Source organism: Pecten maximus, chromosome 6 (genome assembly GCF_902652985.1).
Source record: "Pecten maximus chromosome 6, xPecMax1.1, whole genome shotgun sequence".
NCBI lineage: Eukaryota > Metazoa > Mollusca > Bivalvia > Pectinida > Pectinidae > Pecten > Pecten maximus.
Window position 1 is genome coordinate 35,404,236 of NC_047020.1, and position 27,956 is coordinate 35,432,191.

Sequence of the window (27,956 nt, forward strand, 5' to 3'; positions counted from 1 at the left end):
TGGGGCGGAGATTGAAAACTGATTTTCACCGTTGACATTTCAAAATAATTTGGTCGCGTTTAGAAATTTCTAATCAATTTCAGACAAGCTTAAAGTTTTTGGTAATTTAAATCAAAGGTTGAAATTAATTTACGTCAAACACGAATCCAGTTCCGCGTCAATCATTTTGGATATTGTTGTGTCAGCTGTATTATATATACTTTGGAACCGAGTTGATTATTTATAATTTAATATGTATAGCCCATTATGTCTTTGGGTGACACAAATCATGTTATTGAGATATACTGACATGATGAAGTGAGTTGTGATTCTTTTGACAGCTAGACAATCCTAAGATTCTGTGTCTATGCTGAAGATACATTTGCGTTAGTTGCAATGGAAGCATCACTATGACATCGATAGAGATTAATGAACAAATGCTATAAATATAAAGTGTCCAATTCAAGCGTTTGTCGTGCTTGTGTTATTGCGATGAATACTTTATCATTGTCTTTTTTTCCTTCTTACAGTTGTTGAAGATCGATGGAAACAGTGGTGGGGCTACGACGTAATTGCAGGTACGTTTGTTAAGATATTTCACCAGACATATGTTGCAACACAAAGCGAATAAAATGTCGAGTTATACATATATTATAAAAGATTGTTTTAGAGGCCACGAAGCCTTTAAATAGGGCTCACTATCCCCGGACAGCGTCTTTATTCGGCTTCATCTGTTGCAAGTATGTAACCCCCCCCCCCCCCCCCCCCCAAAAAAAAAAAAAAAAAAAACATTGTATAAAACAAACTAGACTTTGACCGAAATGTGACAAAAAGTTTGAAATTGGAAAACAAGTCCGCATTAAATGAAATAAGATCAATGGGTGACGGAAAAAAGTGCAAGGTCGTCATAGTCTTCTGGACATCTTATATTCACAATCAGGAAGACAATCACTCTTGAGATGACCAGGTCTGTATACATACTCCAGTTGTGAACAGTTGCTACAACGTCTTAATAACTCGAAACCGATTAAATTTCTACGTGTTGCTTACAACTTGCGCGAAAAAAATATCTCATCACCTGTTTAGTATACAGTTGTATGATAGCATTAAAATATAATGCAAATAATGCACTGTTAATTACTTCAGATAAACAGTAATGTGTTAACGTATATACTATATATCTAGGTATACAATGTAATACCATGCCCTTATGGAAATTGTATGGGGGGAAAAACCTCATGGAGGTTTAGTTGTTTCATTTTTTAATTTCCACGTATTTTGTCAAAACTCGGTATGACGGGGACTTGTCGACTGATAATGTGTAGGACTATTAGCAAAATTCCTTCAAGGTCAGCTGTGATTTATCCATGTATATACAGAGAGATATCACAGTGCTGCAGGAAAATTATATTGTGGGTCTCCACACGCTGTCGTTTGCTACAGGTAACTCATTTCTCGCAATATTTGACAAGCGACATGCTAATTATATTTAACTGCCCCCTAAGGAGCACTGGTGGGAAATTGGGACTACGGGGTGCGATTTAAACCCTAAACTTTCCGTTTTAAGAAATTATTATTGCACATGTTAGATGATGTAAATTATGTAACGTGGTATAGGTTTGTTTAAATAATCTAAAGCTTGGTTTTCAAAATGGCCTATATACGTTAGGTTGTATACTGTATTGGTAGCCTCTTCAGTCGTACGTTTAAAAATATGCATTTAAGTATAAACATGTACATACGCAATAATTTTAATGCCTTGTTTGCGCCAAAAATGAAAAAAAAAAAAAAATGGTTTTGATGGAAAATGCTTCATTACCTTCTTTCAACACATTACGAACTTTTTTTTTATAAAAATGAGACTGATTTTGAGCAAGAAATCGGATGGTCAAAAATATAACTTCTTGCAGTCCATTCGTAATTTTGTGTTGAAAAAAAACCATTTTAAAACAGTATCAAATAAATTGTCCAAAAATAGTAATTAGTCATTTATTAGTAAAAGTCATTGAAATTAATTGACAATATTGCTATATTCTTTTTAAGACAAAAGCGAGCATAAGAGAAAATCTGTAATTGTAAAGTGAACTAAAATATCATGTTTATGTTTGGATTCATTAGTAACAGGGACTAACACCTACACTAAAAACCCACTAAAGTGAAATATCCACTTTCAAAATGGCTCTCATATTCCCTTTTAACCACAAATATTAAATGTTCTTACAACCACAATCAATTTTCAGACAAGAACGTTACATAAGAATTATATTGGTTTTCCCATTAAGCAACCTTATCTGGGATATAATATCTCCCTCCTAGAATCTGATTGGCCACGTCAGAGTTGGTCTACATCGTAGTTGTAATTGTACAAGTCGACCATGCTTATTACCTGGAAGATGACGGTTGGTAGCGAAATCTACATTACATGATGTTTGTCTTAAACGTTTTGACCCTTAGATGCAAAGGCTTACTGGTTTTCAAATGAATGTAGTATCCTAATGAGTATACTCATACTGGATCCAAACATTGTACTTTACACTTGTCTTATGCCTCGAGTGAATATCTGACATCGTGCATTGCCCCGTGAGTGCCAATGGATCAAGATCTCGTTTTCATCATCATCACTACATGAAATGTTCACTGATGTAGACAGCTGCCAATGATATTTGATATTTGCCACAGAATATTGTCCGAAGTTATTTCGTGTCTAATTTTAGAAGGTCACAATTATCAGCAGTCGCAGTCGCATCTAGCTTGAAAAAATAGCGACTCGGCCCTTCTGATAAGATGTGTCTCATCTTCCAAATGCTGAGCTTAGGTATTTTGAACTCGTTTGGCGCGCTTTCATTTTGTCAGCTAGCGTCCTATCCGTTTCGTTTCTCTTTGAAATTCTAACTTATATGGGTCCTCGGATTCCATTGAGACAGGCTGTTAGTGTTGCAACGAGTGCCTCTATGAGATAAATGAAAGAGTTGAAGGAAAAGTTGTTGTTTTTTTTTGAGAAACGGCCATTACTTGAATCGTCAATAACATTACCCCACTACCCATCTGTAGTTAGTTAGGGATCTATCAATGATAGTTTGTAGGCTGTCGTGTTGAGTTTACGTAGATCAAACGGCATCTTTGTTGCCAAACCACGTGATTCCAAATCTCTCACCACTAAACCTTCGATCAACATTGGTTTGTTTTGGTTTGTTTTTGTTTAACGTCCTATTAACAGCCAGGGTCATTTAAGGACGTGTCAGGTTTTGGAGGTGGAGGAAAGCCGGAGTATCCGGAGAAAAACCACCGGCCAACGGTCAGTACCTGGCAACTGCCCGACGTAGGTTTCGAACTCGCAACCCAAAGATGGAGGGCTAGTGATAAAGTGTCGGGACACATTAACCACTAGGTCACCGCGGCCCCTCTTCGATGCAAACAGACTTCGATCAACAAAGTCGTCTGTTTGCATCAAGGAGAGAATATCCATCATTGATTTTGTTATCTGGGCATCATAAATCGCTTCCAGGAAAAGGTTCTACTGTGTCCAGAATGTAACTATCAGGCAGAGCTATGCTTATGAACCTAAAATAGTCCCACTTCTTCTGGCCCGCTTGTGGTTTCTTTTCTAAGATGCCCACGTCCAAGGAACAATGGAACAATAGTTATGTATAATGCTTTTTACTAAGAACTGAAATGTTTTAGTTATTCAGGAAACTGAAATGTTAAAAAGAGTGAAACACTTTTTCTACGAAGTATCTGTCTTCACATTTACCGAGAACAGCAAAAGTGCATCCTCGTGGTTTGTAGTGTTTCGAGGACGACCAAAGTGAAAGAATGTCAAGACACTGTGTGCTTGTCCAACCTGTCCAGGCTTACAATCTGTATCTGACTGGCCACCAAATAGATCCTCTATGAATAATATGGGGTGTTCCACCATGTCTCACTGTCAACACCAACATTCTGACTTTCTTGAAACACTTCGCTCACATCTACTGATCATCAGTAATGTTATTTCAACCTTCTCCTAAAACATCCAGCAATTGTTAAAGGGGAAATCATATGTTTCTAACATATTTATCAGTTTTAATTTCGCAACCTTAAGACAACTTTGTAACCCACACTTACACACCTATCTCTCATTGCGAGAACAGTACTGTATAAGGTGTTTCAAGTCTCCGTCAGATTTTTTAAAAATATGATAGAAGCACTTTAATATGATATTTCAAATTATAGATATAGAAGCTATTTACTTGAAGAGATTTGTAACAAAGTAATGTCAAACGAACACAAAATAGCAATGAGATTGGGGTAAATGGGGTATATTGTTGTCAATATCGGTCGAGTAATACATGTATATCATATTAATTGTCCTTATGGTGAACGAGGCATACATATGTCGACATTAATTGTATGCTTGCTATGGGTTGTTATATATTAGGGAAGCACATGTGTGTGTTAAGGTTTGGATTGTTACAGGGTGGTCTGTTATGTCCACTATCGTTCAACATGTCATTGGAATGACACACATCCAAGCCAAAATCAACACTTTGCACAAATGGTAAAGATTTAATCATGGGCAGGGTTAGGGTAAATGATAAAGTTTTTTATATGCTAAATAATTCAGAACGCACAATTCACACAAAAAAAGAAAGAAAAAGATATTCTTTTCACCGAAGGCTTAAACATATATCGTATCGGCGGTATTATTACTTTTTTAGTACTATTGATTTTTTAGTTTTCCTATTTCGTTTAAATGAATAATTATTTTGTGTATGTTTTGTGAAAACCTACTTTCTTCGTTTAGTAATTTAATTACGTAATTAGTTAATTAAGCAAGTGCATCATTGATTAATTTTGGTTAGATGTACATACAAGGGAACCAGCCTTGACGTCACAAAGCAATGTATCGGTTAGTGGTCTCTAATAACAAAAATAAATAAATAAATAAATAAATAAATAAATAAATTAATTAATTAATTAATTAATGACCGACCTTTATAGAAAATCAACATTCCTGGAAACCCAACCTTTCATAAATCGATTCTATCAAGGACAAATATCAATATTATTTTGTATGCGTGGACTGTGATGTAGTGATACCAATTATTAATTTGAATTTAATCTCTATCTTTCCGTTTAGGGTAATTAGATTATTACCCTACATATCCCTTGTTACGACGTATAAAGATACCATTTATCGAGTCTGTTACTGCTGATTCAATTAAAGAACGTATGTTAGAAGTTCGCATTAAGTGAGAACCCAGGTGTTTTTTTGTTTCGTTTTTGGTCGTTCAGTAAATTGCATATTTTACATATATCGTTAGTGACTCGCATAGGACGTCATGTTGAAATATCTGAAAATAACATTTCAAACGTTTACATTTTATTAGCGCTACTATAGAAAAAAACTCAATAGTCGTCATTCATTTGACGTTACACACACTGAAGGGACAGTCAAACAACTGATAAGGTAGCAAAACAGCTGATTCCAATTTGATGGGGAATCTGGTTAACTACAGGATATACATGTACATAGAACATTGTTCCACATAAACATTGTCGTTTTAATCCATTTCTAGGTGACATTTTAAACAATTATATTTTCAATTCACATATTGTTTTGATTTGCATCATAGTGCATACAAAAAACATTCCCAACGTGACAAAAAAAAAAAAAAAAAAAATCCTCAAAGCCTTATCGCAGATTCACACTTATTGTGTGCAAATATACAGGACTATATTCCTACGCCCGTGTGTCAGACAATGCCATAAGCTGATAAGAATCTTGAAACCTTGTATAAGATTGGGTTGGGTCTCATTATGAAGTTTGTAATTGTGACATCAATATGTTTATATCTTACTCTAGAAATACGATATCAGGCGAATATCATTCTTATAGCTTTCAGGACCAAATACAGAAACTTGCATTAAAAGAGGTCTCAATTGTTACTAAACGATTTTTGATACACAGATATATTGTGTTTCTTGAAACAAATGACACTATATTACATAAAAATATATTATATTTTGAAAATAATTATATGCTTACCTTAATGCTCAGTAATTCTGTAATCTTACAAATGCATCAATTTCATCGATGGCCTGCTTCCGCATATATAAAAAAAAACATACTACCGCTACTATGCATTTACAAGGACATGTGTAAATAGTGCGGCGTTGGATATTTCACGTGGACGTTTTCAGTTGTTGCTTACTCACGCCTTTAAATGAGTTCGTGATAGATTGAGGAATGTACATTATTTTGATCCATTTACGAATAGGATATGATATCATTATTTTTATTTTCTCAGATATTGGCTATTCCCGCTACCGAAACAGCACAGGTTCTTGACTGTTGATATGATAGGTTACACCTTGAATAGTAAACAAAATGTTCTTTACCAAAGCATCACAGTTGCTGCATGTCTATACGGTGTGCCTTGCAGTTTTTACCAAGTATTACCTACCAAAGCAACACAGTTGCTGCATATATATACGGTATGCCTAGTAATTATACTGATAACTCTTCTCTAATACCCCATAACAGCATTTTTATTTTGTTCAACATGGTAAGTCTGGTTTAGAGAAGTTCCCGTCCTGAACAACAACAACAATCGTCCTCCACTCATCATCATATGTCACTTCAACAATTTACAATTAGTCAGGCACAATGTTTTGTTTCGTTTCTTTAATTAGTTTACGGCACTTTGACAGTTAAAATAATTCAAGACCCGGAACAATAGTAGAAAAGGCGTTAATGGAAAAATATATCTAAACAAGAACCCATAATGTCGAACAACACGTAATTTTAACTCGATGAAATGAAGCAACATTTGACAGATAGGTGACGGTCATTGTAACATTGAGAAGACCCGGTGTCTTTAAACGATAATCACCGTCCGTTCCATTGACACAATTTACTACGCAAATCTAGGTCCAGTAAAGGCAACTGCAGATCTAAACAAGATAAATGAGATGGTGGCAATAGAACAACCTAACCTATCAACGATCATTCAATTCTTTATCTCTTATTAAGGTACTTTTCATATCTACATACGCTAATGTTTAGCACTGTATGTGTATATATTGTAAACGGAAATGTATCAATATTTTGAATATCGTAAGCTGTGCATAATATGTTCAAGTACTTATAACACAGACACAGCGGTCATGGACTTTGACATCTTTTCATTCAGTTGATGGTAGCTGTATTGGTTCCATGCGGACAAAATCGTTTTTTATGGAAATGTATATTTCAAATAGTAAATATAAATGTTAAATTGATATATAGAGACAAGATGATTTCAGCAAGTGATGTAAAAGTATGTAGCGTTCTTACAATTTTATCATAGCGCCGTTTATATGATTGTTGTAGTGTGCGTGTTGTTTTTAAAAGTAATGTTGACAGACAACCCTTATAAGGGGAAGCTAAAAGCATGTCCTTTGTTTTTTTACTAGCCAATAAAGCATGTCACTGGTACCATGCGTCCCGGCTAATCAAAAAGCAGTGTTTAAAAATGAAGTTTAATATGTTTTGTTTTGCCAGCAGCAATATCAGAATGACCAATTGTATGTAAATGAATAACAAATTTGTTTTCTTATGTTCATGGTGTGAATTTCTTTTTCGAAAATTCCAACTTGACGCTGAGTGTGTATATCTAACCCCGACTATACCAGATCGAACATCCCAGAATAACATCAATATTTTCCAAATTTAACAACACAGACAGTGGCCTTGAATCTGTATTGAATAAATACCTATACACAAACGGAAATTCTTCAATCTACTTCAAGCCGAAACATGATTGAGCTTTGATTTAGATGGATGCATATCCTACCTATAATTTACTGCATTGAAAAACAAAAAAATACGCCTTGTTTACATAAAAGCACGTTGAATTTTGATCAGTTTTAGGAAATTGAACCGGAGCGAAATGGCATTTCGTGCGTTATGCTTTAATCATTGTCAGAATTATTTTCAATTTTAAATTAATGGTATTTGTCGTCTTTGCCGTAGTTGATTTTTTGCAATTAGGAAACATTGACCTATATTTTGAGTAAAAAATATCACTTAATGTCATCATTACGCATGCACAATAATGTTTTACGCTGCTAATCGTATAACGATGCCAAGGTTGTTCTGTGATCATTAACAGATGGGGACGGATTTTTTTCCGCATTTTTCTATTTCTATTCGCGAGAATGAAATTATTGCAAGTCGTTACGGTTTAATCAATTAAAGCTGATCTATGCTTCTGAAGAGAATTGAGATGTTTACACCGGAAGTCACACGAGCTGACATTGTCAATTGTTCTTTTACACTGCGCATGTGTCATCAAGCTCATCAGGCTTTAACACCAAGAACCAATTGAAGAAATAGCATATTTGTTCGTTTTGATTAAACTCACTCCTAACGAGAATCGCACTATGACAAGTGCTTGAAATAATGCGACCATATCGAATGAAATAAAACTGTTCACAAAATTGTCAACATTATTTGTTTGAGGTTTTTCTTTTCGCATCAATAATTGTTATATATAGCGTATAGCCACTGATAGCGGATTCTTCAATAACGATTTGTGTAATGACTAGCTTGATGTTCAATCCACAAGCCGCGCAGTTTTGTAGTTGGTGGTTAGGTCTGGTTAACCTATTGTCAATGTGGATAGTGTTGCTCCTTGTCCAATTATTGCATTTCATTATGTTGACGCTATAAAACACCAACCATCAACTTCTTACGACCTGCGCTTTTGCAAGAACTTAAAACTCCTATTATGTTTTTGTGGTTTGTCCTCCTGCAATCCTACATGTTGCTATGATGTAAACCCCAACTAAATAGATAATTTATACTTCAAATCTCAAACAAGAAAATTATGTGATTTCTATAACTTATTATATTACAGAATTCTGCAATTACCTAAGCCGGCATGCCTGGGGCTTTTCTTGGCTGTTTATATAGCCCTTGCTGCTTAATTGTGTTATGTGTCTGGAATTCCACCTGTCTTTCCTGCAGATAGTGTCTCCATATTGCCTTCCTGTTGCAAGGACGTTACACTCCGAGAAAAAAAAATGGCATTAAAAAAAGAAATACATAATTAAGATACATGTATACTGGTGGTCCATTTGTGGTTTCTCATTAGCGTAGGCGACTTCTGTGCATGGCGATAATTTCGTAAGTTTCCAAGAAGTTCCGTTTAGTAATTTACAGGGCATTGGTATAAATAGCACCACAGAAGTCGTGATAAATTGGTACAAAACAATTGTGGAAGAGTGCCTACTGTGTCGGTAACTTCGGAATTACACGAAGACTTCACATTCAATTAGGGAAAGCATAGACTATTTCGGAACTTTCGGAAATTGCATTCTTTAACGCTCCTAGTATCCACAGACCCGCATGTACGTATACCAGTAATCATGAACGTTGTACGGGATTATTCAAAACAACTGTAGTATGGTCACTGTGTCCGATAACAGTCCTGCTTTCGGTACATGTTTCGAAATCATATACAGAACCCAAAAGTGCGTTGTCATTTTATCATACTACACCTCTGATACAAACTCGGTAACGGGGAACAAAATACACATATTCTTTACCAAATTTAGTCCACCTTTACCCCTCAAATTAAAAGAATGTGTACTCTTACTTAATCAATAGCCGTAATTTGGTGATATCAGAATTGGGGATCATTTATAAAAAAAACTTATCATTAGCTCCATGTATTAATACGCGTGGTAGACTATTTACACATCATTTTCGTTTGCGTACAAGAAGCCGAGACAAGACGGTTCTCCAAGCAATCTTCTACAGCCAGCTGCTTACTATGATTCTACACACGGTTTTTAATTAATTGGCCCAAATTTACCCTCAGTCTCGTCCCCTGTATTTATGTGCCGTGAATGTAAATATACATAACGAGTGCTGGAGATTGCCTCGGGGCCTCTATGACGAGAAAAACGACCGTTACTTATAAAAATATGAAGCAATTTTAGACTTCTCCTGGCTAGAAGTGCATTTTCGTCTTAGCTGTTTTGATTGTATTGTTAGCTTCTTGGCGACATTTCTTCGTTCAGTCAAATTTGAATGTCGGCAATGAGTCTATTGGGCACGAAGGGTTATCATGTACAATGACAGATATGGGTCGGTAGCGCCTATGAGTACTAGAGTAATATTATTGCCATCCTTCAGTAAAATGAATATTAATCTCTGTGCATGCTATGGTTAATTATTTTGATAATTGCATTCCTTGATTAACTGCGGTTTTATACACTTTCGCTGTCACTCAATTGTTTCATGACGACGTTGCACACGTATTTACAAGTATCTCGTAAATAATTCTCCAGTGTCTCATTTCCTCGCATGCATGCTACCTTAACAAGTATTAATGCCAATAATTGCATATAATAATATTTTCAGTTTACAGCCATGTTTACATCGTTTTGTGGAATGTTTCTATTTGCCCTAGAGTAGCCCAAACGTTAGCTATTAGCCTGCATAATTAGGAATATATAGTGTTGTCTACGTAGCATGCATTCAAATAAGTTGATCTGTAATTGATATTCAAACACTTTTACCTTTGTTCTTTCTTTCTTGTCACTTTATTTCTTCCACTTATTCTCTTGTCGTACAAAAAAGTAGGTACATTTAACTCATACCCCTTGTATCAACATTCTGTCAATAAAACAGATGTGTTACTTTCTGACATCCTAAAATCCTATATTGTTATTACGAAGAAAAAGATGCTAACACGTAACTTGTATATTGACAAAATAGGTCTGGACGTATATGCATAAGTAGATTTACACTCAGCATTACATTCAAGTATAATATGAATAAAACATCGCTAAGTAGATACAGGATACTGAATGGTTTCCTGTTTTCCTGTTGAATATAACACATATTTCACCAGTATGACAAAATATCTATATTCCCCCCCCCCCCCCTTTACATTCTGTCATAGGAGTATTGTCCTCTTATTTCAACTTTTAAAGACGAAAACAAGAGGAAAACGTATATGTGCCTGAAAAAGCGCAGGAATCAGTTTAATGTGTGACGCATTATCATTTTAAATAGGCTGCTCAACGCAGTTCCCGTCTTTTCTGCTCTTACTTGGTAAGATTTGCTTACATACATGTAAATGTTGCCAAATGAGTATTCTATCGAAACCTACATTCTATATTGCAGAGGTACAGCAATAAAGGTGTGCTGTCCCCATTGTATTATTTGGTTTCTTTAGTATCTTTATCCTATCTTTTCTTTTCTGCTTTATACTTCTGTAATTCTATACCTGTTTCCTTAGTACACGTCACCACACATGAACGTGTCTGTTGCATACATGTCAAACCCCTAAAACACAACAAACCCATCCGTGACATTTGAATTGGGTGAATAGATTAAAAAATCTAGGGGGATGTGTGAAATCTTTTGGATGCGTGTCAAGATGACTGCAACAATAAGCGTGTGACATTTCATTGATCACCTCTTTACTATAGCTGTGCTTGGTACATTTACAGATATAGGGGCTTAAATTAGCAATAAGTCTAAATCTATATATCTGTATATTGAATTATCCCATTAGTTATCCAATTTAACCATCCTGATGCGGGCTGTTTAATGTCGAGGTCTTTGTGATATCTATACATGTTGATATATATTCTCAGCACTGTTGCTTGATGTTCAACACTCTGAGGGATTACGAGGAACGCGTACAAATTATCAGATCCGTTGATAGTTTCTTTGTTAAGATATTTATCTCTTGCGACAGCTTAAGGTATTTTTCGGCGATGTCGAATGAAGAAGGGCCGCTCAAGCTGAAATGTCTTACGAATTGTGAACCCAACATGGCCACCACTAGCCTCTCTACAGTTGAACACCGTTCAGAAGAGATGGTAGGTGCCAAGAAAAAAGTAGTAGTTTATTTTGGCCAAGAGAGATCCATGACATTACTCTGAAGTATGATAGATAGGGAGGGATGTCCTACTGATGTGCTTGCGTCATGAATGAAATTTCGGTGATTTGGCTTGTTATGTGTAACATTATCCTTAAATTGACTTTCATTTTATGACTTCTGAGTTTGTGTTACTTTAACTATGAGCATCGTCTTCATTGACCTTGTGAGATCGCAAGCTAAGAACAAAGACGTAATTATTCAACCAATGGAACCGGAGTTACTATATTTTCGCGTTGGGTCCGTCAGTCCCCCCTCCCTCCACACGTTTATTTTAGTATCCGAGCTCTTTCTCCTACTCCTACAATTTACTACATTAACATTTTATACTTTGGGCATGGTTTCACCTAAATAAGGCTAAGTGATGCGTTCCAAAAGCAGCTCATGCTGACCTTTATTGTGAAATTTGACCTACATCAAAGAAAACGTTTGTTCGGGATCTATCCCCTACACATTTTAACACTGGCACTTTATACTTATATTAGACAGTGTGTCGTGTACCAAAGGTCGGCGACTCTAACGAAAATTGGTGTGATATTTGCACACGAAAAAAAAACCCACACACATTGCCTTATTCATACCACCAAATGCAGTAAAATAAGAAAGCGTGTCACGAAATAGACCATTTAACAGTAAGCATCAATTGGATTTATTTATCATCTGTGTATTCTTGGTTTGTAACTTCACAACTGGTGGTAGACTGTAATTTTTTTTAAATTATCTTGTTTAACAGTATAATCACAAGCACACGTAATGATGTAAAGTGAGGGGCTTATAGAATATATCTTGGAGTACAAAACGATGTATAACCTTGTTCGCTATCCCCATATACCAAAGAAGAAATTTCCATACAGTAGTGTAACCAACCAACATACCGTACACTCTTCTGAACTAATTCGAGCAATCAAATTCAAGTTTCAAACAAGGAATATGTGCACTGTGTACACTATATACACTATATACTATATATGTATGTGTACTGTGCACACCCTAAAATTTACATGTTCACTAGAGTTCACGACTTGGCGTTAAAAACCTGAATCGAATCTAATCACAAGTCGGTCAATGTATTTCGAACGACTCGCGTCAAGAGTAATAATGAACTTGTAATAATAACATGAAACAAAAGTGCAATTTGACAAGTACACACCATAAATTAATTTTCAATTTTGTTACTGACAGGAGAAGAATAGATTAAACACAGTAGGTTATATTACTGATAAATCATTACCAATTTAAGATCTTTCTCATTCGTACAACTGATCCTCCGGAGTATGTAAACCCATCACTGAACATAGAAATAATCCCTCCAAAAATCAATATTTAGTCCCTTGTGAATGATAGCATTCTATACTAGAGATTTATTCCAGTTTAGACAATACTACATTTATTTCTCCTTTGTCAGTACTAATTCTAAATCGTCGAGAGTTTATGATATATTTTGACATTAAGGATTAGGAAATCGTCTTAAATTTGTTAAAACTTCTCATTTAAGACACTTGAATTTTGATATAAGTGTTTCAATTTATTTAGAACCTGGTTTCAAAGATGCCTTTATCGTCTTGGAATATTCCGGCTATCGAATGAAATTGCTAGCGTTGACACAGTACATGTTATAGCCGATTGATTCTAAACGTTCAGGAAACCGAATAACTATTTGAATTCGTGCTCAACTTAAATGGACATTTTAATTAACACTGTTTGGAAATGTTATTGCAGATGACGTACTTTCAGTTAGAATGATAAAACCAAATCCTTCACAATATGTCAAACATATCAGTGAGCCCACGCACGTGTTTGGTCTGTGATTGATCCCTAGCCATGGCAAACATAAGTTTCGCTGAAGTGTTTTCAAATATGGCATGGATGCGTGGAATGACCGACATTCGATGCTCTTCAAATGCTTACGACATCAAATTGTTGTCATCGTAATTTTACCGAGAAAATTGTTTCACTAATGTTCGGATCATAGCGTACCCTTGATATAAAACCTTGAAATGGCTCTAATGCACAATCGCTCAGTATCATAACCTAAGTGGAAAGGTGGATATAAGAAAACTTTTTCAAAAGTGTCATCACTAATGAGAACCTAACATGCAGAATATTATATCCCCTTTTCAAAAGACAAAATGTGAGTTAAGAATTCATTTCTTAATCAGAACAAATATTAAACGACAGAAGAAGGGATAAATTGCAAATCTGAATAAAGGGAACGAGAGAATACCAGCTCGTTATTCGTACAAAAAAAAAGCATAAAGCAGAAAAAGCGTCGAACGCGTCTGACTAAATATAGATAGAACGAAGGAAACAAAAAAGTAAGTATATTCCGATCGTGTTGATGACACCCGAAATGTAAATCAAGATTAAATCTATGTTCAAGGCTTTTTGTGAATGTATAACTTAAACACAAAACAAAACAACAACTAGGTAAAATCGATATATCAGCTTAAATTCGCACTTTGTTTTCGAAATAAATCAACTTTGACAAAATTAGAAGAAAAAAAAGTTGAATGATTGAATATTTACCTTAATGATCATGTAATGTGAGAATCAATTCACTGGTTTTTCATAACTGCAATTAAAATCGTGAAACTAACAACTGTTTACGAGGAATCTGTAATGAGGTGCTCCACTCTCTGTATGTATATGATTCGAAGAAATTATGTCATACACGCATGCGCAAACTGGTTTGTTGTGAATAAAGGCGAACTGGCGATCACAACTACGCACTAGAAGCCTAAAGCCTATCAGACATACTAGTTGCAGCCGCAAAGGTAAACTAAATGAGAAGGTAAAACACAATATCATCTACGACTTAAGATTTAACATGAGTGTATAAAACAAAGACAAAAGATAAGCAATACGTAAAAAGTCATCATGAATTGGCAGTGAATCTTCTTGGCATATCATTACGAGCCCATGCTTGTCTGTTTATTATCCGGGTGTGTGAAAAGACGTTTATTTTATGCTAAGCTTATGAATTGTTGAAGCAACTGAGCATATTTGATAGAAATAAACATTTACCAAGTGATTTGTGCAGTTTACCTTGATAAAGTTTTGAATTTATAAACAAAACAAAAATAGCAAGACTTTAGTTGCATTACAAAATTGATAAAAAAAAGTTAGAATATGAACAAAAGACACATGAAGAATAAGAATATGAAGAGTACATTTATGGTACATTTATAATGAATGCAGTCAATATTTAGTTTGACCAAGACTGATGGTACAGTGTAGAAGCCGAGATTGTATGACTTTTGTTGATAGGCAATTCCAGGGAGGATGCAGACTCCGGTTTGCCATTTATATAGTACAAGCGTAGGTATACCGTGAGACAGGATATTGCTCCTATGGGATCTTCATGGCATTCTCGGTGTAAACGAATGCCATTTCAGCTGACGCTTGTGGTGCGGTACAAAGTAACTGCCTGCAAGTCTACGATTCTCGTGCTATCAACACACTTACTTTGCATAGGTTTATAGTTTGTCCTGATCAAGAAACGGAAGTAAAGAAATCTTATTGCTGGAATCTTATATCAAATCCATTTTACATTTGGTTTATTTGGTTTGTTTAGTTTAACGTCCTCTTGACAGCCAGTGTCATTTTAAGGTCGTGCCAGGTTTTGGAGGTGGAGGAAAGCCGGAGTGCCCTTGGGTCAGTACCTGGCAAATGCCCCACATGGGCTTCGAACTCGAAACGCAGAGGTGAAGGGCTACTGACAAAGTGAAGGGACACTTTATTCACTCGGCCACCAAGGCCCCTCCATTTTAAGAAAGCATGACATGTGATATATTTATAAAGAAATAACAAATATCTGTATTATCTTTGTTTCTAATGAGCTACATGTAAAATTTCGCTTCCTTGATATAACCATAATTTCTGTTCTATTCTTAACAAAGAATTATCTTAATGACGAAATACAATGTAGTTCTAAGATAAAAGATAAATCGGTTAACCTTAATGTGTCAGTTTGGTTTGGTCATAACCTGATTACTCCCTGTTTACATCAAATGGTATTTAAATTATAGTATTTAACAATTGATTTACCACTTAAGAGATATAATCTATGGCCTTGACGTTTGGCTACATAGTTCCTCGTTTCAAACTGATAACATTTTCTTTATCAGTAAAAGAATAAGATAATATTATCCGACCCATAGATATGACTTGAAGTGACATATCGGTATTGTTCGATTTCAACAAACTTTCAATAAAAATACATAGCGGTAAATATTGACACCTTCACCTATATCTGTTATTTTGGCATTTTATCTTTAAAATATTTTGGTTCTGGTCAATTTTGCTACATAAAAAATGGCACCGATAGATATCAACTTTGAACTATTGACCTTGACCTCTAGCGACTTATCGAAAATGTTAACATAAAGCATTTGATTACAAGAAAAGCTTGTGAAAAACTATATTTTGTACATATGTACAATGCAATAACCTAAATACAAACATGTTTTATTGTAAACAATTTACATAGTGATATGGTCGCCTTCTAGCTTCACGATAGGGAAATTTCCTTTGATTTCAGTCGGTATAGCTACAGAACAGTAAGCCTAGGGTCTCAGATTCGATCTCCGGGGAAGTCACTGCTCTCTTACCTGTTACACATATGTAATGCTGATATCCCGTTAAATCAAATGGAGTTAATTTGTTCAAACCTTTTACTATGAATATTAAGTATTTGACACGAGATTCGCTTTCTATATCCATCGTTAGAAGCAATGACTAGATTTTTGCGATTTTTACATTGACCATAAAGATAAGTAATGCTTCTTATCTTATTTAGTAAATTAGCTTTGTTAGCTTAATCGCGGTAAACAGATTGATATGTTTAGTTGTCAAACATAAACTTATACATTGTTTCCCTCCATTGGATAATAAAATGGGATTAATTACTCCAGCGCTTGTTAAAAGCCTGGGCTAAATCTGGTGCTCAATATTTGGTCTAGGTTGCACGTTTGTGAAACACTGTGTCAGTATTTAGCTTAGATCGTAAAGTAATGGTTATACCCGTCAAGATGGCATATTTGATGCCTCGCAAACTAAACGCTTGTCAATATATTATGTGATCATGTTTGTTTTAAATCAAGTGTTTGTAAAAAAAGTCTGTGATGCAAAGAACGGAGAATATTTCTCCAAAATTAATGACAGCTACAAATCAGCCTTGCTTGTCAGCTGTCGCTATCGTTTAGTCTCTGTGTGATAGAAGCTGTGTTGCTTCAAATCACCAGAGATTTCCTGCAGTAGAACAGAAACTAGGTTTATTTTGAATCTTGACATCAACGACAATCTTTGTAATGACATAACCTATTTCTTATAGTAAATATAGTAGTACCAATAAGGAGTGTTACTGTATACTTGGTATTTTTCGCCTAATGTTATTATCGCCCTTGAGCAACACAAAAGATATATTCGCCCCGTTTTAATTTCGTCCTAAACTACTTTTAAGAAATGTCTTTTCCTCGTTTACAATCGGAAAATTCTGTTCGGAATTATCGATACAATTGCACTCGGAACATTCGGGATTTATCGAGTTCCTCCGTTTTCTTTTCTTTGCATATCCCGCTGAGGTGTGAAATGTATGTTATGTCTGTTCTCATCACAACAGTACTCTTTTTCAAAATCAAATCGTATACTAACCCAAAACCTACAAACCCAACTACATGTTGATCCCTTCCCCACCACCAATGCTATGTTTCTGTTTTATTCTTTGAATGTCTCACGAGGCACCAATTCACATATGAACATGCTTGTCGTGAGGTCGTTAAACACAGAAACAAAATGTCTCTCTGCTGAGTGTAGCTCCGCTGTGTATAAATTACCCCAATTAGCACTTGTTATTTGCTCGTTATTTATTCGAAAACTATTGGACCGTTGAAGGCCACGCCCATACATTGGTTTTGAGTTATATATGATAACTGTTTTATGTTAGTTTGAACGAAGTGAATAAGAATATAACACTTGCTATTTGCTCTCATCCTCTGTTATATAACAATCACATCCATACATGATCCAAAAGAGACTGGATATCACTACAATGGTTCTTCTCGTTTCAGGTCCAGAGATGTGGGGCCGGATGGGCCCCTATAAGATGTGTAGCAATGGTAAACAGCAATCCCCTATCGACATCCACCCAGATATGTTACTCTTCGACCCAAACCTCAAACATGTTAAGGTGGAGTCTGTCCCGGTAAGTTAAAACATGATCCATCCTCATGACAACTCATACAATAAAGGCATCTCATATGTGGTCACTGCTTTGTGTTTAGTTTCGAACAATATAAATTAAACTGGGTCTGTTCCGTGGACAGGGACATCTCAACCGGAGTGTTAGAATTTGGCCAGTCAGCACGAACCTTGCGAATGCTGGCCAGCCAATCTCTTTCACAAGGTTGGGCTATCCTTGTTTCTGGAACAGACCCATGTTTGATTTGATTTTTCACATACTTGCAAGCATCTACAATGCTCCTAGGAGTATGCGTCAAAATTGAGGACGTCATCATTGACGATATGGTTACCCAACGTAAAATGATTACCTAACGTTATTATGAGCAGCTTCATATAGCGCGTGTCAGCTGTCTTTACCCTCACGTGTGAGATTGATTTATATTTTTTCATAGCAACCACAGGATAACCCTGTCAAGTATGTGAGAAAACTTGAATCTTACATGGACAGGAATATCTCAACCCGAGTGTAAGAGTTTGGCCAGTCAGCACGAGGCCGATTGCGTGGTGAGATATCCGTGTCTACGTTACAGGCCAATGTTGATTATTTAAAACCTATTGTAAGGTGTTGTGAAACCGTTTCATCACGTCATCTTCCCACGAAATTTGCATTCGAATTGATGAAGTTATCAATTTAAGACGTGGTTACCCTACATAAAATGATGACGTTACGCTATTGTGTATGGCATCAAAGTGCGTGCTATCTGTCTTTCCCTTCACCGTGTGAGATCGATTTCTCTCCTACCCTTGGCAGGGATATCCGCAGTTTTACCGGGATGAGATTTTCTTTTCTCCCATACTTCACAGGGTTATCCGGCGGTTGCTAGGGAAAAGATAAATCGATCTTACACGGGATAGGTAAAGACAGCTGGCACGCGCTATATGACGCTGTCACAATAACGTAACGTCATCAGTTTTACGTTGAGTAACCAAGTCGTAAATGATGACGTCATATATTTTGACGCACATTCCAAGGAGCATTGAAGATGGTGCGATGAAAAACTTTCATAAAAACTTACGTTTGGTTGCAAGTATGTGAGAAAAATAATCAATCATGGGTCTGTTCCGCGAACAAGGATATCTCAACCCTCGTGTAAGAGTTTGGCTGGCCAGCACTCGGCAAGCCTCGTGCTGACTGGCCAAACTCTTACACTCGGGTTGAGATATCCCTGTCCACGGAACAGACCCATGATAGATTCTATTATTCTCTTACCCTGGACAGGGATGTCCGCAGTTTTACCGGGGTGATATTTTCTTATCTCACCCTAGGGGAAAGACAAGCTACACGTGCTCTTCTCACGTTCTCAACAATTGTATTTCGTCACGTCAACAATACCATGACGTCACGGCAACAGTACAATGACCTCACGTCGACAATTCAATCACGTCACGTCGACATTTCCTTACATTGATGTGACGTCAATATTAGATACATAAGAGGGTAAATAGGGTAAGAGAAAAATAATCATTCACCCCAATGGATGTGAGACAGGGGAATCTCAACCCTCGGGGTAAGATAATTAAGCTGCCAAGCAATCGGCAAACCTTGTGTTTGGCAACTTAAGAATCTTCCCCTCTGGTAAAGATTCCCTTGTCTCACTCCAAAGGGGGTGAATGATTCTACTAATCCCATCCAAGAAACCATGGGATAACACTATGCAGTATGTGAGAACATTTTCCCTTTATATTTGTTTTATTGTGAATGTGAAGAGATAAAACGTAATTGGTTGTATCTAATAACTATCGATTGGTTTCCTTGAGATTTTGATACATTTTGAGTTATTTTTCATTTCTGAGGACCGATATCGAAAAAGGATAGTATGCTCGTACATTGATACATATTCGTTCCGGTTTATATTAAAAAAAAACTTTGTATATGCATGTGAAGACATTTGTGAGAAAAGACTACTTTTGAGACATTTCTTGTTTGTATTCAGTCATAAGATATATTTCAAGTTCTATGGTATAAATATGAAGAAATAAAAAGTGTCAAGAGTCAAGGAGGTCGTTCTTGGATGTATTCTGCCTACCTTGTATAGAATTCAAAAACTGCTCTGCATCCATCTTGATATAATTAGCATATAGATAGTTCTTTCTTTTTCCCTTTTAAATAATAGAATTACTTTTCTCTCTTAACTACTTGGTTTGCGGTGAAATGTCCCAAAGTAGTAGTTTTTTTTTCTATAGCCTTGGCTTAGGCGAGGATCTTCCATCCAGTTTAGTACATATCGTTTGGAAAGACGTGCGTTGTAAAGATACATAAATCTTCTTCATTTAGTGATGGCTTCAAAATTCACTCTGATAATGTATCCCGTCATCATGTGTCTGTTGCGATGTCGTTTAACCCCATAAACAACGAACTGGTAATGTGTTTATTTTATTTCTAGGTTAACGGAAGGCTGACGAACACCGGAAATGATATCACCTTGTATCTTGACCCTGATTTTATAAACCACGTGAACGTGAGTCAAGGCCCATTGTCGTATGTATACCACGTGACAGCATTAAAGTTCCATTACAGCAAAGTGGATATCAACGGATCTGAACATCGAATAGCTGGACGATCTTTTCCTGCAGAGGTAAGCCATCACCCCATGTCAACACCTACCGAATAATGTTCCCGTGTCAATACCTACCGAATGATGTCCCTATGTCAATACCTACCGAATGATGTCCCCTATGTCAATACCTACCGAATGTTTTCCTCATGTCAATACCTACTGAATGATGTCCCCTATGTCAATACCTACCGAATGATGTCCCTATGTCAATACCTACCGAATGCTGTCCCCCTGTCAATATCTACCGAATGATGTCCTAATGTCAATACCTACCGAATGATGTCCCCATGTCAATACCTACCGAATGATGTCCCATGTCAATACCTACCGAATGATGTCCCAATGTCAATACCTACCGAATGATGTCTCAATGTCAATACCTACCGAATGATGTCCCCATGTCAATACCTACCGAATGATGTCCCCATGTCAATACCTACCGAATGATGTTCCCTGCCAATACCTACCGAATGATGTCCCTATGTCAATACTTACCGAATGATGTCCCCTGTCAATACCTACCGAATGATGTCCCCATGTCAAAACCTACCGAATAATGTTCCCGTGCCAATACCTACCGAATAATGTCCCCATGTCAAAACCTACCGAATAATGTTCCTGTGCCAATACCTACCGAATAATGTCCCCATGTCAGCACCAACCGAATGCTGTCCCCATGTCAACACCTACCGAATGATGTCCCCTGTCAACACCTACCGAATGCTGTCCCCATGTCAATACCTACCGAATGATGTCCCCAGGTCAATACCTACCGAATGATGTCCCATGTCAATACCTACCGAACGATGTCCTCCTGTCAATATCTACCGAATGATGTCCCCATGCCAATATCTACCGAATGATGTCCCTATGTCATTATCTACCGAATACTATGTGGCACTCACTGAAGTAGTTTACTGTGCGTGCTACGTCTCAGCATAATACGGAAATAAAAGGGAAAAAAGCAATGCTGATCTCTAATACAACTCTGCTTAGCTTGACCTTCACATTGCCATCAAACATTCACTTTTTTCGGCTCTAGTCTTCTTCCAACACTGTTAGCTATCCAATGAAAGAGACAGAAAAATATATATTGCAAATAGCGCATTTTTCACCTTTTTCTAAAGGTTGCTGTACAGATACATTTAAAAGTGAATCATTGTATTACAACTTCCTGTTAATATTTTTTTTAGTTAATGAAAACGTGATGTTACGGTTTGGTGAATTACCATGGTACCATGATGTGGCGTACTTTTCATAAGTCAGTTGAAGTATCAGGATTTCACTTGCGGTTTTAACTTTCATGGAAGAATAGAATTGTTGTACCTCATTGCCTGTGTAGAATAGGACAGGAATATTATCTTTATCTTATGTTTCTGCTGAAATAAAAGCAAAACAAAAACAAAAACAAAAACAAAAAACAACAAAAAACTAAAACAAAAAAAACAAGGACACCAAAATTTATTTCTACATCCATCGCTCTCTTTCTGGCAACTTATCATTCTCGCAGCAATACTACTAAGGGCGATGTCTCCAAGTCCTATTGTCTCGGTATAAGTGTGACAGTGTATTTTGAGGGAAAGTGAAAAATTACACTCGTAGCACTTAAGATCAACTTAGTATACACTACATGGCGTAAGACAGATACGTTCATAAATGGATAAAAAGAAAATGCCATGACTTCTTTTATTTCATTACATACATATCTCGAGAGGATTGATATACTTAAAGCTAAAGTCTTGTTATTGCGTTGTCTTCAATGGAATTTGTGAGTGATTCCTCGGAGAAGAGATTTTCGTTGTGTATTTCGACAAAACCCAAAGATAAAATCATACGGGTACTTGGTAATGCATCCATGACGTCATCGTATTCTTTAGGGTACCATTGCGTAATGACATCCTTACGAATCTCAGGTTGAGTATTTTGCGTAGTGTGAGAAAACATTTTTACCGACACAGGCGGCGCGAAACATTTGTAACTACATTGGTTAGGGTACCGTGTATGGCTACATGCAACAATCACCATATGGACACAGTGTACCACACAAATGTAAGAACGTTTAAAATACCATCTTACAATCAAATGGAATCACTCTGAAATTCTATAATCACGGTCTCATGGCAATTACCCAACACAAACTGACAGTGAGTTCAGCAAGACTTAAGGTTGTAAAATTGAAGGTCACAACAAGTGAATATATGGCAACATATACAAATTTGTATAAATGACCTAATTTTACTATATGAAACAGACACCGACGTTTGTTATAATTTCTTCAAATTTTTCCAGTTTTCAATTTGACCTTGTCGAATGTACGTATTCGTACACCGAAGGATACAACCTTGGGATGTTGCTTGAATAATTCCACTCTGAGACTACAGCAAAATTGAGATTACTTCCTTTTCGCCCCGTCTCCAAATAATTTTGCCGCGAAAGACGCTCTAACTCCTTAAATAGCAATGTACGTTATTCTGTTAATGTTTAACGTCTCCGGAGTTATCTTGGAATGCACGATGACACCAAATTGGCGGCAAGAAAATTGAATAATCGATAAAAAAAATATGTTCAAAAGAAGGGATTTATTTTTATGAACTGTCGGATATACAAAACCAAAGAACACCTACATCATAACAAACCAACTCAAAATCTATAAAACGGGGAGCACAATATTATCAAAACAAAGACTTTCTGAGATATTGAAAAAGTACAATGAGTACATCAAGTGCTCCAAAAGGGTGAGCGTCCTCAGCTTTTAACAAGTATGGTTTCAAAATATGAAGGAGATTTGAAATAAATTCAAAATTTTTATTCCAAGATTCCGTGATAATATGATAGCAAACATGATCCCACAACATTGAATTATTGTCACCCTGGCTAGTGGATGCCCTGCAGGTAGTGTTGCTTGATGATTCGTATGTTGCGACTAAATTTGGGATATTATTATTTCTCCACTTCCTACAAGAAATTTTCACAGCCACGCTTTTGACTTTATACAGTATTTACCCCTGTAGCTCGGAAGGTTATAAATTCTGTCGATTAAAGTCGTTAAACTGAGTATGTGCTGTGCTTTGCTAGACGCTGAGACATAATATGGTCAATAAGGACTGATTCGTCAGTTTTAAATATAATGTGACAGAATGTCGTCACGCTATGGTATATATATATACGGTGTTTCAGATTGTCATCAGTATATATGCAGTCATCAGTTCATGGGTACTGTCCTCAAATGGCATTATTGAGTAGATAGGATGTAAAACATTTACAAACAAAACCTTGGCTGTTACATAAATGTGGTTAAAAAAATCACAAGTTCTAGTAAGTTGAAGCAAAAATACGTACATAAATAAATAAAAATAAAACTATAATGTAAAAGTTTTCTTAAAAGTCCTTTCATGTCGATATGACGTAAGCCGTGATATCAAATAGCCATCTAGGTAAAATCAAAACAGGTCATAAAACGAGTAAAACTACCAGAATCAAAAATAGAAAACTAAACAATATTAATTATATCGATAAGGTTGTGACAAAATCTGTGTATACAATATTTACTTTCATTGAGATACCGATCATTAGATCACTGTTATCATTCCAGTGATAAAAATGTACAAGGTTCGAGACACCAACCTCACACATTCACACAAAAGTAATTATTGCACGGAAATGGTAAATGTTTATACAATCTGTACATGTCATGCAGTCTTTGTCGAGTTTCATTGTGTTAGTACGTAAAGAAATCATTCGGCAATGTGTGGTCAAACTCTAACACTAGACATTGCCAGAACGAGGTTAGCGAAGAAATAGCGAAACAAATAAATAGAATCCGGAAGATGAAGGAGGAAAGAATTCATCTGGATTTTAATTTCAGATCCTGTTACAATGTATTTACAATTCATCACTTCCATTGAAAGAAAATCGAAGGAGGTTGTTCAACATTCAACCATGCTGTCTGAGACAACACTCGCGGTACTGTACAGAAACAGTGTTTTGCGGACAATCCATGTAGCCGGATATATCAAAATCAATAATTTCAAATGTTTGCGTTAAATTTAGTCCTTGCCGCTCGTGATGTAAACGTCAGTCATATGCAAGCTAAAACAGTTGATTATCTCTATATTTTATACTTTGTATAAGTTCCAAATTTCCAGATGATGTCGTTTCATAAGACCTTATTATACCAAACACGTAAATACATTCAGATTTATTTTGTAAATTGTGTAAGTGTTATGCCACGATTCTTATTTAAAACTCTTAAGTATTCAAGCAAAACAATAAAAACGTATTGTCCAAAAATGTTTAAAAGAGCACGCTCAAATTAATTATTCGCGAAATGTTTGTAAATATAAGCAATGCAATTTCAGCAAAGGTCGCGAAAAGGCTGACTCACACTAAACGAACATTTATAATTTGTTATATTAAATTCAACTTAATGTCTTCATCGCAAATTAAGTGTGCAATGTTTATGTGTGGTTTAAATGTTAAAAGGTTAAAACAATCAAATTCATATATAACACGCAATATTGAGTGATATAAGAGACGCTATTGTGTAATTCGTATATACAGGTCACAAAAGGCATAAAACCACAAAGTGAGATATTTAGTACTGTAGACATAATTATATACTATAATTCACACGGCGCGAAACGTTCAAACCATAGACCATTGAGAGATAATTGGTTTCAGTTTCTCCTGAAAATTTTTAGTACCAGACAAAAAGTCTGCAATGAAACAGACAAGCACGTTACGACACTATTTCAAAAACAATTTGCGTGAAGAGACCGAGGTTTTAAAGGGCAATCGACAGATGGTGGACATTTTGTCATTGTACCATGAAGAGAGAGCAGGGCACGATTTGTACTAACTGTTCCAGTGCTTTTGTCTTGAAATTATCATTAGAAACAATATGGGGAAGTTTTCCTTAACTTGACACTGTCGTCCTGAAGTAAACACTATCATAGAATTAGACATTAAGTGGTCCTTGTAGGGAAGTTAGTCGTGGAAGCAGCATGTTACATCTGTACAAAGAACGTAGATGGCTTCAAAGAAGCAGGAACATTGCTAATTCTAGTTTTCTTGCATCAATAGTAGTCATTTAATTGACATTATGAGACAAGACTTGCGTTAGAAAAGAGACCTGCGTGAGACATACAACTCATATCGATTATATTATCGCCGATCTTTGCACTGGATGTCGAATCATTTCGTACTCAATTGGTAAAAGTATGTTAAGGAGAGTTTTATACTAGGGTAAATACTAAACATGTGTCATGCAAAGTACTCCACTGCCACACATTTAAAGTCACCTACTAAGAGGGGAATATGTCGGCTACCCAATGCATGTCATATTAGGCGACAAGTTTGGAAGCCCAACAGAGGCCAACTAATGTGACATACTTCCCCTAGCACTTTTACAGTGAGCTTTTGTGTAGAAATCTTACTGTGACTTCCCTTCTAGTCTTCATTGTATATTTCCTTTCAGTGGTACAAATAATACCGACGGCAAAGGAAACTGTAATGCTAATTCAAATTCCATAAAACGAGGCTATACATGATGTGGAATATCATAAAAGCACCAAGGGATAAATAGTTCTTTGCACAAAATTCCCAATATCTGAGAAATACATTCGCTGATAAAGGTGATGAAAAAAAAGAAGAATGAAAAATATACATTGATTTAAAATTTGTATTATTTAAGATTGTAAAAAATATTATTGCTTGTAACTGAAGCAAAATTTTGCCGAAAATAACACTCCTTGTTCTAATGTAAAATTAATATCATAACTCAATTATGCCATGCCTGTACTACGTTGAAGACATACATGCTGTTAACCAACATTGTGTGTAGACAGCTACATATGTACATTTTCATCATCCTAGTGTATTACCCGATGGAGTTAAGCTGTTGGTTATTTATGTCCCCGACGACCTTGTAGTACAATAATCCTTTGTAGGAGTCAGCAATGTGCCATACCGACAAATACGTTATTTCATTTTCGAGAGCTAGATGTTGAATTAAATCCTGCTGATAGATCAAAAGAAACTCGACTTTCCTCTTTTTATATGCACTCACTCGTTACAACCCATACACATCTTTAAAATTTATCTATGAACGCTAGAGAATGAAATACTTTTTTTACCCAATGTATGTGCACAAGAGGCATAGGCGAACTCTACAGAACTGTGATTTTACATTTATAACATTTACATTGGGTCTTCTCTACATGTGCACTTACGATTTTCATTTTCTGTTCTTATTTACTACATTTCTCTCTTCGACAACTTGTCCTCGTTTCTGCTTGTTGCTGTGCAAAAGGTTATGGATTATGTCTCCTTACAAATTAACAAATCCATAAGTTCAGTACTTTAAATAAATAAGATTGATCAGTCCGTTGTCAGTTTATATGTGCTTTACTACCGCTACAGGTTGTGATAGTTCAGTGTTGAAAAAGAAATATAAGCTCTCAATTTATTTCATAAAATGTGATTTCATGTTACTGTTGCGTGGCGCGGACGAAAATCCAAAAGCAAACAATCACCATACATAAACACAAAAATATTAATCTAAAACATTAATTTAAAAATCTTTCAAGAATATATATATATGTGTGATAGAACCGTCACAAAGAAACTAGTTCTTAATGCAGTAACACCAGACCGAAACCGATATAATGGGGAAAACACACACACAAAATACCGCAGTTAACAAATATATATAGATATATGTGTGCGTGTGTGTGTGTGTGTGTGTGTGTTATCAGAACTATCAATACCTAATCATTGTAACACAAAGAAATCGATTGGAAAATTGCCGAAACCCATAACCAAGAATCACCCATCAAGACTTATCTGGTAGCTAAAGGAGCGATTTGAGGCAGAAGTTCAGAAGTACTCGAAACGTCTCTTAATCGATTCATTATTGACACAACTGCAAGTGTTTAAAACAGCTTCCAAGAAATAAGTATTTTGTCATTATCGTTCTTATGTACAAAAGTGCACTTCATTTCTCTTTTTGGAGGGGGTATGAAGATTTATCAAGAAACATTGCTTTATGACAATGAAATCAAATTGTTAGTGCTTTCGGTCCTCATTCGTTATTAACATGGGCATATTTATGATACGTTACGAGAGAATTCACCTTACTAGTTTCGTATGTATGGTGCTTGTATGTATTGCATTCTACCTTACTTAAGCTTTAATCACTTTAACCTCTCTTTTTTGTAAAATTTTCTATTATGCTTTTTTTCTCTCGACTCAAAAG

The 27,956-nt window shown here is 35.9% G+C and overlaps 1 protein-coding gene across 2 annotated transcripts in view; it reads left to right on the forward strand.

The window, feature by feature from the left end:
• The window catches only part of LOC117329648 (carbonic anhydrase-related protein 10-like), a 76,569-nt gene that overhangs the window by 26,850 nt on the left and 21,763 nt on the right, over positions 1–27,956 (forward strand). For both annotated transcript variants that reach the window (XM_033887684.1, XM_033887683.1), the window contains exons 2-4: positions 510–557; positions 17,972–18,105; positions 20,528–20,719. In XM_033887684.1, the coding sequence (XP_033743575.1) occupies positions 510–557; positions 17,972–18,105; positions 20,528–20,719 (374 nt within the window). The remainder of the gene's footprint in view (positions 1–509; positions 558–17,971; positions 18,106–20,527; positions 20,720–27,956) is intronic.